At 42.9% G+C, this 14,085-nt stretch overlaps 2 protein-coding genes and 1 long non-coding RNA gene across 4 annotated transcripts in view; 2 read left to right on the top strand and 1 right to left on the bottom strand.

Annotated features, from left to right (window-relative positions):
* The window catches only part of LOC141371718 (uncharacterized), a 13,515-nt gene extending 8,754 nt beyond the window's left edge, over positions 1–4,761 (top strand). The window contains exons 3-5 of one of the 2 annotated variants that reach the window (XR_012376889.1): positions 3,463–3,514; positions 3,971–4,026; positions 4,476–4,761. This is a non-coding gene — a long non-coding RNA (uncharacterized lncRNA). The remainder of the gene's footprint in view (positions 1–3,462; positions 3,515–3,970; positions 4,027–4,475) is intronic. The other variant, XR_012376888.1, reaches the window with a different exon arrangement.
* LOC112813316 (histone H3) lies at positions 13–1,042 on the bottom strand. Its single transcript, XM_025858367.2, has one exon. It carries the CDS (start codon positions 1,036–1,038, stop codon positions 628–630), a length of 411 nt encoding a protein of 136 aa, XP_025714152.2. The 5' UTR covers positions 1,039–1,042; the 3' UTR covers positions 13–627.
* A 1,896-nt stretch (positions 4,762–6,657) lies between the features above and the next one.
* Positions 6,658–9,416, top strand: H4C14 (H4 clustered histone 14). Its single transcript, XM_025858337.2, has one exon. It carries the CDS (start codon positions 6,683–6,685, stop codon positions 6,992–6,994), a length of 312 nt encoding a protein of 103 aa, XP_025714122.1. The 5' UTR covers positions 6,658–6,682; the 3' UTR covers positions 6,995–9,416.
* The last annotated feature ends 4,669 nt before the right edge of the window (positions 9,417–14,085 follow it).

Here is a 14,085-nt window from a genome sequence, read left to right as displayed (position 1 = left end):
CAAAAAAAAAAAAAAAATCAGGTGTTTCCCTCAAATTCCTGTTTGCGCCGCCTATGTTATGCAACGAGGAAGGTATTAGGTCATTGTCATACAACTCGCGACAATAGCCAGGAAGAGGCTTCAGTACTTAAAACAGGGCCTTAACATCCGGCTTAGTTCTAACTGTAAAATCTGGTTGATAAACCCAGATTCCCATCCCAGCCGTTATCACAAACCCACATGACGGCCTTTCTACTTAATTTCTGTATCTGGGTTCGTGCCAACGTTTTGTACTAGCAGCTTGTAACGTTGTGAACGACTGGTAGAGCATGGTCCTCCCTCTTGCAAAGTTTTTCTCAGGCTAGGTTGACGCTCCAGACTTTTAATAACTCAGCATGTGAAAAGAAAGTTTGGCAAAAGCGACCTATAAAACCATCTCAGCTGTTCCCCCTAGCGCGCCAGCCGACTTAAGGACAGACTGGTTCCGTTATCTCGTCACGCAACACGTGCGAGTTACCCCGATCCATCTGATGCACAGGGGCACGATCGTAGACCTGCGCCCGGCGGAAAACGGTACAGCTGCTCTGCGTGAAAACGTGGGTGGCTCTGAAAAGAGCCTTTAGATGGTTCACATAAAAACACTCAGCCTTAAGCCCGCTCCCCGCGAATGCGGCGAGCCAGCTGGATGTCCTTGGGCATGATGGTGACGCGCTTAGCGTGGATGGCGCACAGGTTCGTGTCCTCGAACAGCCCCACCAGGTAGGCCTCGCTCGCCTCCTGCAGCGCCATCACGGCCGAGCTCTGGAAGCGCAGGTCCGTCTTGAAGTCCTGCGCGATCTCGCGCACCAGCCGCTGGAACGGCAGCTTGCGAATCAACAGCTCGGTGGACTTCTGGTAGCGCCGGATCTCGCGCAGGGCCACGGTGCCCGGCCGGTAGCGGTGCGGCTTCTTCACGCCGCCCGTGGCCGGCGCGCTCTTGCGGGCCGCCTTGGTAGCCAGCTGCTTGCGCGGGGCCTTGCCACCGGTCGACTTGCGGGCGGTCTGCTTCGTGCGAGCCATGATGTCTTGCTGGTCTCGCTCAAGGAGCGCTAGGCAGTCTTATTTATAGACATAGCCTTGTCTTGATTGGGCCAGGAGGGGTAGGAACCTCCAGAATGTTATCTCATTGGCTAGAATTCAATCCTATTTACTCGGGTAGATTGTTATGATAATCTTTCCCTCTTATTTACCTTTCCGTACTTTTCTGTAATCTTATCGATCACGGACGTTTTTCTTTTCTTTTTTTTAAATAAAGCTTGGGATTTATATTTTAACAGGTCCCTTCGAAATAAAAGCATGCCTTCCCATGAACTAGGTTTCAGTTAAGAGTTACTATAACTCCAATCCCATAGCTAACATTTATTTAGCGCCTGACACTGTGCTAAGCGCGTTAGTTGCATTACAGTAGTAGTTGAAGGAGCCAAAAAGTGAATTTACGTTTACCCAAAGCACCAACCTACAGGGTACAGCCTTCCGCCTTTCCTTAGCTTTTCCACCTTGGTCATCAATGGCCAATTAGGTCCTGTGGACGAAACGCTTCTAAGTCAAGGACCATAACACGGGAAACGTTAATTTCTTCTTTACAATGGTGAATAGTTTCTAAATAGTCGACTTGCTTATCAGTCACATTAAAAGCTGTAATAAAGTTTCAAAGCAAATAAGTTATTCGTTGATTACTGATTGCTAACATATTTTCTTCAATAAAGTAGTTTCATCTAAAAGTTTCATTTTTTCTATTCTCTATAGGGAAATTGAACATACTCTGCTTTTTAGTTATTTCATATGCTTTGAAGTATTGCTCAGAAAATTGCATGTCATAAAACAAGTCATGTAAGGTAATAATGCTTAAAAGTATGAATAGTTATAAAACTTTTAATCATATGCTCATTCTATTGAAAAAGCATTGCATCCAAACCTCATAAAAACTCAAACCTGTGAACACAATCAGGCCCAACAAGCTTAAAACTCACTTTATGGTGTCAATATGAATGATTATCTTCCTGCTGAAGGCAAAATAAAAGTTATTTTGAGGGGATCTCCTGAACGCTAAACAACCTAGAAACTTATCTTTATATCTTCAAGAGTCCCCATTGGCAGCACAATCTCCTGCTCTAGGGAGACTTAAGATGTCCTTGCAAAGGTATAACTGATGTGAACACCTGTCACCTGTTCCTGTGGTTGGTCAGGTAATCCTAACATGTAGAGAGCACGACTCAGTATTTAAAAATTCTACATACACTCTCTCATTTAATCCCAACTCTGTGAAATAGATGTTACTTTCTTCATTTCACAGATAAAGAAACAGAGTCTCAGAGAAATTATGGCTTGTCCTAGACAAGTAACAAGGCCTGCATAATATCCTAAAGCAAAGGAATGAAATTATAATGGATTTCTAGTTTCATCAGGCTTGATGAAACATTTTAAAGCACTGAGGAATTTTCTTATCATGCAATCAAAGGAAAAGCTAAGGAAAGGCGGAAGGTCTGGTAGGCAGGGAGGAACCTAGCAAGGCCTGTTTGATCAAAGTCCCCTGTGTCCCATTGTTTCTGAGTGGCCCAGCACACGTGTTTACCAAACATGTACTCTTTTTCAGCTTCCTGTGAATTGCATTCCTTCCCTTTGAAGTCCCAGGGCCTACTCCCTGTTCTTGGCTCAGGACTACTATGTACCTCATTCTGCCTGACTGTCTTTGGAATTTCCATGTCTGTGTGGATTCCTTGTACATACAGAATTAAATTTTATCTTCTCCTGTTAATCTGTCTCATGTCAATTTGATTCTTAGTCTAGGTAGAAGGACTTTGAAGGGGACAGGAAATTCTTGCTCCCTGACACTTAGAAGTCACCTTTAAAAACAGAATTCAGATCCATAATCATTTGATTTCACCTAGTCTCCACATTGGACAATAGAGTGCTTCTGTGAAGGTTCTCAATACACTCCTCTATCAGAAGTAAATTGATAATGCAGAAGAACCTCTGCTTTGCTGCTGCTGTGGGGAAAAGGGAGTATTTTTCTCCTACTAATATCTCTGAGTTTTCTTCACTAGAAATAATAAGATCTGCAGTTTCCAGATTGAGCCCTGAAGTTTCATTATTTAGTGCTGGGGGGTCCGGGGGGGGGGGGAAGAGCACATGAACGCAGCTTAACATTTGCCACAGGAAATAAGCAGCTAAAAGAAAAATATAATGTTTTGTATGCGCATGTGTTTGTTTTTAATGTAAAAGTAATGGACTAAATTATATGTTCCGGGAAGACAGTTTCTGTTCAGTCTCTGACTGCAGGCACCCCCGAAGCTTCAAATACCCTCAAGATGAGACTGGATCTCTGGTTTGTGGGTTGGGCAGGCCATGTGCCTGATTGCCTTTCATCTTCTTCTTCTTCTTTTTTTTTAATGCTTAAGTTTTAATTCCAGTGCAGTTTAACCTACAGTGTTATATTCGTTTCAGGTGTACAGTATAGCGGTTCACCACTTGCATACACTGCTCGGTGCCCATCAAGGTGAGTGCCCTCTTAATCCCCTTTACCTCCTTCACCCAGCCCACCCCCTTCTGGTCACCTTCAGTTTCTTCTTTTAAGAGTCTGTGTTAGGTTTATCTCGCTCTCTTTCTTCGTTCTTTTGTTTTCTTAAACTCCACATATGAATGAAATGATTGCCTTTCATCTTAAGTGACCAATAGCACTGGACCAAATTCAGAAGCAGGGGGCTTTTGAGCTTCTTTAACTTCATTCTGAGATAAAGTCATTCCCTCAACGACTTGCTCATTGGATAAAAACTTCCCCCTTTTACCTTAACACTATTCCTTGTCCTGTACAATGAAGGGTGGCATAGGGGAGGAAAAAGTTTTCCTCAGTCCTCCTAGGGTCCCTGGCTGGGTGTGAAAATTAAACCAACAAAGACAGAACAACAGCGGAAGAGCACACAAATTTACTTAATATAAGTTTTATGTGATGCAGAAACTTCATAAGGAAATGAAGATCCAAAGAAACAGTTTGACCTGAGTATTTTTATGGTAGGTGTGATGAAGTGTGGGCACTCCTGTCTCCTGTAAAATGCAGTAGGTTAAGGAGTATGCGGTTAAGTCTAATAAGCCAGGGCCCGTTTGTTAGGATTCTTCTGTAGGTCCCTTTGTCTTTAGAGATAAAGATACTCCTTTCCTCCTCATCTATCCCTCTAGTCATATAGAGAAGGCACAAGAAGTTTTATGACCTGTTTCAAGGGGGAAGGCTTTGGGGGGAAGGTTAGAGTAAACTTCCTGCTTATGTCCCTTTCTCAAGATTAAAATATTTAATATGCCAAGGTGCCATATTTTGGGGTAGCATGTTCCAAATCCTATCAGTGGTAGAATATGCCATCCCTAAATTATGCCATTTGGCACAGGGATTATTTTGAGCTAAAGGCACTTGAAAAACAGCAGGAGCAAGAAGTGTGCTCTGACCTCTGTTTCTTTCCTAAAAACAGGAGACAGAACCCCCATATGGAAGATGTTTTCCCTATACCAGGAGGAAAATAACATTCTTTTCGCTGAGGATGGGGAGTTGAAGCCAAGAGAAATCTGCACAAAGAAACCTTTGTTAAACTAACCCTTATCTTCCTAGTTATTTTTCCACCATTAACTGTCCTAGCCAAAGCCCTTCTGTCTTGTGACATTTTCATGATTTACTACTCTATCCAATTCAGTCTATAAGCAGTCAACTCTAACTGCTTCTGTGGGTCTTCATTTCCTTATGAGGGCTCCAATGGCAAATAAAACTCAGAGTAAATAAACTTCTATGCTTTTCTCCTGTTAATCTGTCTTGTGTTAATTATCAGGCCCAGCCAAAAACTCAAAATGGGTAGTGGTGAAATTTTGCCTCCTCTACGGCAGATTTCAGTTTGCAGGGGTTCAGAAAATACCACCCCCAAATATGCCACTTTGGTATATTATTTTGAGCTGAAGTTACTTGAGAAACAACAAATATAGGAGGTGCTCTCTGACCTCCCCCTTTCCACCTAAAAGCAGCTCAGAAAATTTTCCATGAGAAAGGTAAATCACTTGGTTTTTGTTGTTGTTCTTGTTGTTTTAAGCTCAGGCCACAGATGTGACATGTATGACACTTACTATCTCTTGTTTATGGGGGAAATTAGAACAGAATGCTCACAATTCAACTAATATACAGCCTGTCTGGGGAAAAAGAGAAAGAAAGAGAAAAAGAAAAGAAAGAAAAAGAAAGAAAGAAAGAGAAAGAAAGAGCCTATTTTTTAAAGATACCTTCTTTCTCAACATTCCTTTCATTTAATTTTTGTAATCAACATCTATTGTGAATCCCAGGGTGTTGGTTTAGGCAAGTGATGCATGGTGGCACCATTCAATGAGCAAAGAACAAGGTTTATGGCTGCGGAAGAAGGAAGAGAATGAATTCCTTCAGCCCCCATTAGAGTCACACCTTGGAGCTTTGAAGTTTAAGCATTTTGAGATATTTGAGTCTAAAACGACTAAAGAACAACCCAGGAGGATCTATACGTCTGGAGCCTAGAAGTCTGGATAAAGATATAATATTGGGACTCATTAGCATATAGTAGAGCCAGGAGAGGAAAAAGCCATGAAAGATTTAAGACAGTATACCTCCCTCAGAAAAAAGAGATAATTCTTTCTGATGCAAAAACCACATCCTCTGATAGATTCTCCTTACAGAAGGCCCTGGTAAAGTAACAGACATGCTATCACTAAAGGACCCCAACCAACTTCATAGGGCAGTTTCTGGTAATGTTTTTCAAAATGGAGATTTCCCCTTGCGAAACCCAATTCAGCAAAGTTTGCTGGCTCCACGTGGGGCGTCCATGGGGGACACAGTTTGGTCACTGATTTCTGGCTGAAAGCAGGGGTCGATTTTAGAGGATCTGTAGAAACGGAGATACAGAACACCTTTGTTCTCTTTCTGTATATGTTGCTTCTTTCGGCAGAGCTTTGGAGGACAGTGCGTTGGATCCACTGACCTCCACGAGAAGGCTTGCAGATAGAGAAAACCAGTTTTCCTAAGACCTGATTTCTCCGGGGTGAGGTGAAATCCCAAGCCCCCTAGTAACAGAACAGACTAGACTCAGAAATTACGGCGGCCGTCTCCCTCCGCCCACTCCGCACACACCCCAGGTGCGGCTGCTCTGCTCGTGGCCTTCTAGGTCGGCCGAGCGTCGGACCGGCTTTGTTGCAGTTTTCTGTAACCGTGCTTCGGAAGCCGGTGCTCCTCTAGTCGGGGTTAGAGCCGGCGCTGGCGCCCTCTTCTCCTCCCCGTCTCTCGACTCCCTTTGCTCTTCCTTTCGTCTTCTCCCACCAGAAAGACCTTTCTCAGCCTACATGTTATGCCCTGGAGGAGTCCACAAACGGAGAGAGACAAAGGCGAAAACGGTTGCGGCCCCCGGAAGCCTGGCCTTGGGATCTGTGCTCTCCCGGGGACGATGGCCAATAGGTTTTTTTTTCAAGAGCCCGTTAGGGGGAGCCGTGGGGAGCGAGGAAGCAGGGCTAGGGACCCGGCACAGAAGAAATGACGCAATGCCGAGCGGGCGGGGACAATTTAGGGCGGGCGTCCCGCCGCGCGCTTTCTGTTCTCAATCTGGTCCGGCACTCTTGTATATTAAAGGGAAAGCCGCCCTACCCGCTCTAGAGGTTGTGTGTTCGGGCTGCAGTCGCTATGTCAGGAAGAGGAAAGGGTGGCAAGGGCTTGGGTAAGGGTGGTGCTAAACGCCACCGCAAAGTCTTGAGGGACAACATCCAAGGCATCACCAAGCCGGCCATCCGGCGCCTCGCTCGGCGTGGGGGAGTCAAGCGGATCTCCGGCCTCATTTATGAGGAGACTCGTGGTGTGCTCAAGGTGTTCTTAGAGAACGTCATTCGGGACGCGGTCACCTACACTGAGCACGCCAAGCGCAAGACGGTTACCGCTATGGACGTGGTGTATGCTCTCAAGCGACAGGGACGCACCCTGTATGGCTTCGGAGGCTAAGCTGCCGCTTCAGCTCTACATATATCTACGCTAACGGCCCTTTTTAGGGCCAACCATCCAGTCTTCAGAAGAGCTGGACATTTGGGTAGGATTTAGGGGGCCCTTGCCTTTGGGAGTTGGTGCTAGAGCCGGGTCAGGCTTAGTGGGAGGTAATGGTCCCTGAAGCGCTAACCACCCTGAACCCGTAGTCGTTCACTAAACTTTTATTTCTTGGGCTCCGTTTTGGTTTTTAAGTCCTCAAGGGTTCCGGATCTAAGTATTAACGTTTACTTCCGGGTACGCTGTCATTTGTGACTGCTGGGCTGGGGAAAGTAGAGATCCGCGAAGCCGAAGGGTAAGGTCGCGTCTTCATCTCTAGTTCGCTACGTTCGCTTGGGCAAGGGGAAGGCAGCCCACTGGCCTGCAATCCAGAGATGCCCGTTACGCCGTTGGATGGTTTGAAGCTTCAAGTCAACTATTGGGTTTCACTTTCTACCTCTACAGCAAGAGGGTGGGGACTAGGTGGTTTAGGGGCCCTCTTCATATTGGACGGTGTTTTGTAATCTGTATTCTTACCCAAACGGTGCGAGAGCACAAGTCCAGTCATCAACCATCCAAAAATCAAGAGAAATCTGGGTTACTAGAACAGATGAGCTCATGAGTGCAGTTATAAAACAAGCTTGGCATATTATCTGCTGAGTACTTTTTTAAAATGCTGTATCTAAGGGAGAATTTAAAAGATAACTATTTCAGTGAAAACATTGCAAAGATACAGATGCATCTTCTATAAAGGCCAAGCAAACTATATAATTTAACATCGTGGAAGCAAGTCTTCCGGAAACAGTTAATTCAGGTATGTGACTTTTTCTGTTAGGGCCTGTTGTAGACACCTCTAGGAATATACCCATCAATACAGAAAGCACAATTTTTGACAAAGCAACTTGTTCTAGATTAGCGGGGTGAAGAACACGGTAAGCCATTCTCTGCACTACCACTTCAAATTGTCCTGATTTGGATCGAAATGTGGTAGGTAGGTCCACTTTGCTTATCCTTAAACCTAATTATAGTTTTGTAGCTATTATATTTGCAAGTAGAAATTTTTTTCAGCATTCTAGGCTTATAGTTTTACAGATAAATTTGGCTATGTATGTCATTGAGAGAAGAAATACTGTCAGCTCCCCACAGATGAGCTAGCTCTTTATTGGTCTCCACACTTGTTTGCTCTCATTAGCGACAAACACTTGAAAGTGAACCAGGTGTAAAACATTTAGCCAGAATGCCAAAGAATGAGAGATTTGTCCTCTCAGAGCTTATCAGAATGGGGAGGAAAAATACACAAAATACATGTTATCCTTACATAAATGGTGGAATAGCACACGTAGCACCGGTTCAGTAGGATGAGAAGTGTAGACAATAATTACCATGGGAGTCCTAACACTACAAAAGTCACTGGCTGCTGGGAGATGGGAAATCTTGGCTATGGAGGTGGGGCTTGTGGCAAGTATCACTGTGTTTTTGTTTGTTTGTTAATTTTAAAGGCAATGAAGATTGAATATATCTGATCCTCACTGAACTACTCTGGGGGAGGAGATAGCAAAAGTTCAAAGAGAACTTAACAATGGAAGGGGGTAGGGAACATGTCCTTTGTCTAAACTAGCGGTTCTCAAAGTGTGATTCTCAAAGTGTAGTCGCTAATCTAGGAACATCAGATCACCTGGGAACTTGTTAGAGACGCAAAATCTTGGATCCGCTCCAGACTTGCTGAATGAGAAATTCTAGGGAGTATGTCCTAGCAATTTAACAAACCCTCCAGGTGATTATGATACCCAGTTTGAGAACCACTGGTCTATGTAACAGTTTTTCTTTAAATGAAACTAAAGTATTTAAATCTGAATATATATTGCCCTAATTGGTTTACCCAAATGTTAAATTTTGCTTGCTTTGAATGGAAACACACACACACACACAAAATACTAGATGAATGATCCTAGTAAATTTTCTGTAGTGCAAAATATTACAGAAGGAAAAGGTAAAACAGCTTATTTCCTCAAAGCATTTGAGACAAACATAAAAGATGTATGAATGAAAAGTGTAGCCAGCTTGTTTTCCTAAATAATAATTGGTTTGTGTTTTAATAGTATTGAATTTTGTAACCAATGGATATGTTTCTTTTTTCTTCTCAAGTTTCTTTAAGCTATGGTCCTTTGCCTATTAATTATGCATCTTATTTACAGTGATTTTAATAGTGATCCTTGTTGGGGTGCCTGGGTGGCTCATTTGATTAAGCGTCTGCCTTTGACTCAGGTCGTGATCCCAGGGTCCTGGGATCGGCTCCTGCGTGGGGCTCCCTGCTCCAGCTGGGAGTCTGCTTCTCCCACTGCTCCCCTCTCCCCCAGGCTTGTGCTCGCTCTCAAATAAATAAATAAAATCTTTAAAAAAAATAGTGACCCTTGTTCTCATCTTGTCTCCTTCACTAGATCCTATTATATGGCATAACTGAATCTTCTATTAGCTGTATCCAGCCTCTGAATATTGCCAAATTACAGAATACATTCTGCATCTTTTTTCATTAATAAATGGCTTTTTGTTATTGTTCTCAACCATCTGTAACAGTAAGGAATATATTGCTATTTAATTTCTTTAATTTCCAACAAGATAAGCTATTTCTCATTTCCACCCCTGAGTGACGCAGATGCTCTCTTCGAACCAGCCCTTGCTGCCATCTGTCCCCTCCCTGGGTGATTTCAGGACTTCCACTAGAATATATATCAATGATTATAGAATCCAGTCTGCAGGTCTACTTCCACATGGAAGCAGAGGGACGTGAGTGTTCCGCCAGCTAATCAAACCTCACAATGGACCAGTCTGAAGTCTTACCTTCCCTTTCCAGGCTCCCTACTTGTCAGAATAGCTGCATTATCCTCCCAGAAACCTAGGCTCGCTGCTCCTGAGTCATCTTTCACTACATTCTTTCTTTCTTGGAAACCTTTCTCTCTGTACTTCCTATTCTAGCTATTGATGAACATATTATTTCTCTACTTGAGCCAAAAGAACTGAACTATCTTTTGCACAGAATGTTACTAGAATATATAAATATGTATGGCTGTATGGAGAATTACCAGGAAGGTTTATAAAAATTTTAGAATGATTTCTTGGTGTTGGTTTTGTTATATTTGTTGAACATTTCTGAATTGTTTGAATTTCTTAAAATAAGCATGTATAATTTCCCCCCAAACAATCACAAGATGGATAGATAATAGATGATGGATGATGGATGATAGATGGATAGATGGATAGATGATAGACGATAGAAGATAAATGATAGATAGGTAGATAATCTGGGCCATATGAACCATGACAAATCTTAGCTTTGCCAAAGTTCTGTTTTTTCATCTTTAGTGTCACTGAGAATTCCTGTCTTTCTCACAGGAACGTTTTCAGGATCAAAGGAGATCTATATGAAAGATTAAAGCCCTGAGGTAACATAAAAAGAAACTAAAGTTGGTGTATTTATTGCCTATTTCACCCCATCTAGTTTGTACATGCTCCAAAATGAGTGGGGAGGGAAGTCAGTGTAACCAAAATTTCGAGAGGACAGTAGACAGTGGGTAAAGATGAGGTATGAACAGGTGGGCAGGGCCATATTTTTCAGGATTAAACCAGAAAAATGTAGCCATCTTAAAGAATCTGATAGATTCCCCAGCTGAGTTGACTGTTATAATGTGTTAAATGTATTATTTAAGAATATTCCATTCTTGGGGCGCCTGGGTGGCTCAGTCAGATAAGCGTCTGACTCTTGATTTTCATTCAGGTCATGATCTTAGGGTTGTGAGATCGGGCCCCACTTTGGGCTCTGCACTGGGCATGGAGCCTGGTTAAGACTCACTCGCCCCCTTCCGCCAACCCTCTCCTTCTCAAAAAAAAGAATATTCAATTCTTCTACAGAAAGTAAGAGAAATAAGAGAGAAGAAACTAATCGTAGATAATAAATAATAAGATAAAAGATAATAAGCTTCTGAGATATGTTAACAGAAATTAAGTAGAGTATGTGTGGTAAACATAGATCTAGGAAGGGCCAAGAACCATGCTGAATATTCATGAGGTATATGAGGTACCTAGTATTCAAGTCTTAAATCAGCCATCCATTGGTGAGACCTACTGTGGCTCAGTATGTCCTCTGCCTGCCACACACAGGGAAATCCATAGCTATTCTGCAGGTTATTAGTGATCGAGTGAGCATAAATTAGCTTCAGGCACCTTGCACTTGCTGAGCCTCCTCGCTCCTGCTCAGCTGTAATCCTTTCACCTGCAGCACCGGTAGGGAAGACTGGATGCAGCAGATGGAGCCAGACAGATTGTGTAAGTCAAGGCTGGACACCGTGTGGTGCTTCCGCCATCACTGCACCCTCTTCTCAGTGTGTTAACCTCTCCCATCACTTTCCCCTTCCTCCTTGTTGTATGTGTTAAATGGATTCAATTAACTGGGTGATTTGATATATTTGTCTTCATGTGGCCCATGAGGCTTTGTGTTCAGTGAACTCTGGGATTGCTTGTCTGGTGATAGAGCGGGAAGCCAAGATTACAGCGAAGTAATTTCTTACCACAACAACTATATTATAGAAGAGGTCTGGAAACAAGGGGTGGGCGGGGGGGTGGTGAGACACAACATGGCATTGTGACCATCCAGATACCCTCCAAGGCAGATGGGATCCTGACTCTAGGGAGCATATCCAGTTTCTGCAATAAGGCAACCTTTAGAGTGAAACAGCATCCCGACCGAATAATGGCAGCCACTGAGGTCACCTGCCTCCATGCTCCTCCCCAACTTTCTGACTGTAGTTTGGCTTCCTGTTTAGGTTTGCCTGCAGGGAGCTAATGAGTGAATCAGTTATACTTCTCACTGGAAATTAAGAGCATGATTTCTAGAACCAGACTATTCAGGTTAGGATCTTAACTTCACCATTTACTAATAGTGAAACCTTGGAGAAATTCCTTAATCTCTGGACCTCGTTTTCTTTATTAGTAGCATTAGGAGGAAAAGAATACCTTCCATGTCAGGGTATTATGTGGATAACATGTATTAATATGTACGAAGCAGTTAGCACTAGGACTGGCACTCACTAAATGCTACTACCTATTAATGATAACAATATTATTAGGGTTTATGCATTTGTCCCTTCAGAGTTTGGTCAGTGGGATCTAAGTCCTAGAACCCACCACCCCCAGCCTACCAACAAAATGAAATTTCTGAGCCTACAGAGCCAAGAACCAGGCTGGAATATGGTGAGCCAGGGCCCAGGAGGTCATCCTGATGACCTGAGTGGCCACCAACGTTTCATTTCCTTTTCTACGGCTTTGCAGCGCAATCAGATGGAGTGTAACAATAACCTCTCAAACATTTAACACAAAAACCAAGTAGCAAAGGAAGAGAGGAAGGGAAAAAGAGCAATCAAAGAAACAGAAACCCAAAATCAAAACCTGGCTGAGGAAAACTTACTCATAAGCTCAAAGTTTATATTTATTTATTTATTTATTTATTTATTGCTCAAAGTTTAGTTCTGAGCAGGGGCCCTGATAGGCTGGAGAGGACCTGCTGTCTTAACAAAGTTTGCAAGATCAGGAAACACCTAACTTTTTATTCATCCAGATGTCCGAGAGGGACTGTGAGATTCAGAACCAAATAACAAACCAGCCAAATTTAAAAGTTTGCCGATGTCCAGAGTCAGTTGTACCAAAACTTTTGGAAGACGATTTAGCAATAACTATCAAAATTACTGAAAAATGTACTCCAAGTTCTATGTATAAGGATAATAAGTTGCAGCAGTGTTTTTAGTGGTAAAAATCAGGAAAATACCTAAATATCCACTAAAATGAATCTGAGTAAATAAGAAACATCCATTAAATGAAAAACTGTTGCATCGTTTAATAAGAATGAGGCAGATTGAGACAGAAGAAGTTTATATAGAATGAGAGAGAGAGATTAACTGGGACAAAGCCCAAATATATATTTCTTATTGTACCACAGCTAGCCATACCCTAAAGAGCTGAATCTTGGAGAAACTTGAGACCAGGCAGAGGAGATTAGACTCAAAAGAATAAAGCCTAGAGATCTGGGTTGATTCTGGGCAAGTTGAGAGGGATCTTTATGGAGGCAAGCTGGATTGAAGGGGGCAGAGAATGAGAAACTGAAACCAGTTAAGAGGCTGTTATAAGCCATAGAGGGCCCTGGGGCTAGCAGGCCTGAAGAAGTGGAAAAAGAGATGGTGATGGCAGGAGGCATGGAAACCTCTGGTTTCTCCAAATTTCAGGGGGGGCATTTGGGCGGAATTTTGATACCTCTCTTTGATTTAATTGTTAAAGAAAAGAATGAATAATAGTTCCCATCTATTGAATATCTACTATGTACCATTTCAAATCTTCAGAACAACCCCACAAAGTAAATAATATCCTTATTTTACAAAGCCAGAAACTGATGTTTATGCAGCTTCAGTAGCTTGGCATTCTCTGATACTATTGAGCACTGTGGTGCTCCTGAATCTTACAATATTTGTCTAAGATTTTCACAGCACAAATAATATGAGGATCTTAATACATTTGCCATATTCATTTAATAAAACCATACAATATTGATGATGGAAAGGACCCCATCCTGTCCAATTTTCTCATTATATTTTTCCTCTGGTTTCAGGACAAAACTTGATGCCAGCTTCCATTCCCCACCACATCCCTAAGTGGTGTAGATGTTCCTAAGAGGCCTGTCCTTTGGGCCATCTCTCTCTCTCTCTCTCTTTTTTAATTAACATATAATGTATTACTTGTTTCAGGAGTACAGATCCATGATTCATCAGTCTTGCACAATTCACAGCGCTCACCATAGCACATACCCTCCCCAGTGTCTATCACCCAGCCACCCCATCCCTCCCACCCCCCACCACTCCAGGACACTCAGTTTGGTTCCTGAGTGGGCCATCTCTTTATAAGCTCTCCTCAGGACCTCCCAAGTGTTTCTCTGGCTCCTAAGGGCAGATGAGAGAATCCAGCTGGGTCTCTAGATCTACGTCCAGATCCACATTCCCAGCTGCCTGGAGGACACGGCTACTTGCCCCTGCCCT

Source organism: Callorhinus ursinus, unplaced genomic scaffold (genome assembly GCF_003265705.2).
Source record: "Callorhinus ursinus isolate GAN/ISIS: 27379988/994484 unplaced genomic scaffold, GSC_fseal_2.0 scaffold90, whole genome shotgun sequence".
Taxonomy (NCBI): domain Eukaryota; kingdom Metazoa; phylum Chordata; class Mammalia; order Carnivora; family Otariidae; genus Callorhinus; species Callorhinus ursinus.
This window is presented reverse-complemented; position numbering and strand designations above follow the sequence as displayed.

Coding starts and splice junctions, on each gene's coding strand:
- LOC112813316 (XM_025858367.2), bottom strand. CDS start 1,038: ATGGCTCGCACGAAGCAGACCGCCCGCAAGTCGACCGGTGGCAAGGCC.
- H4C14 (XM_025858337.2), top strand. CDS start 6,683: ATGTCAGGAAGAGGAAAGGGTGGCAAGGGCTTGGGTAAGGGTGGTGCT.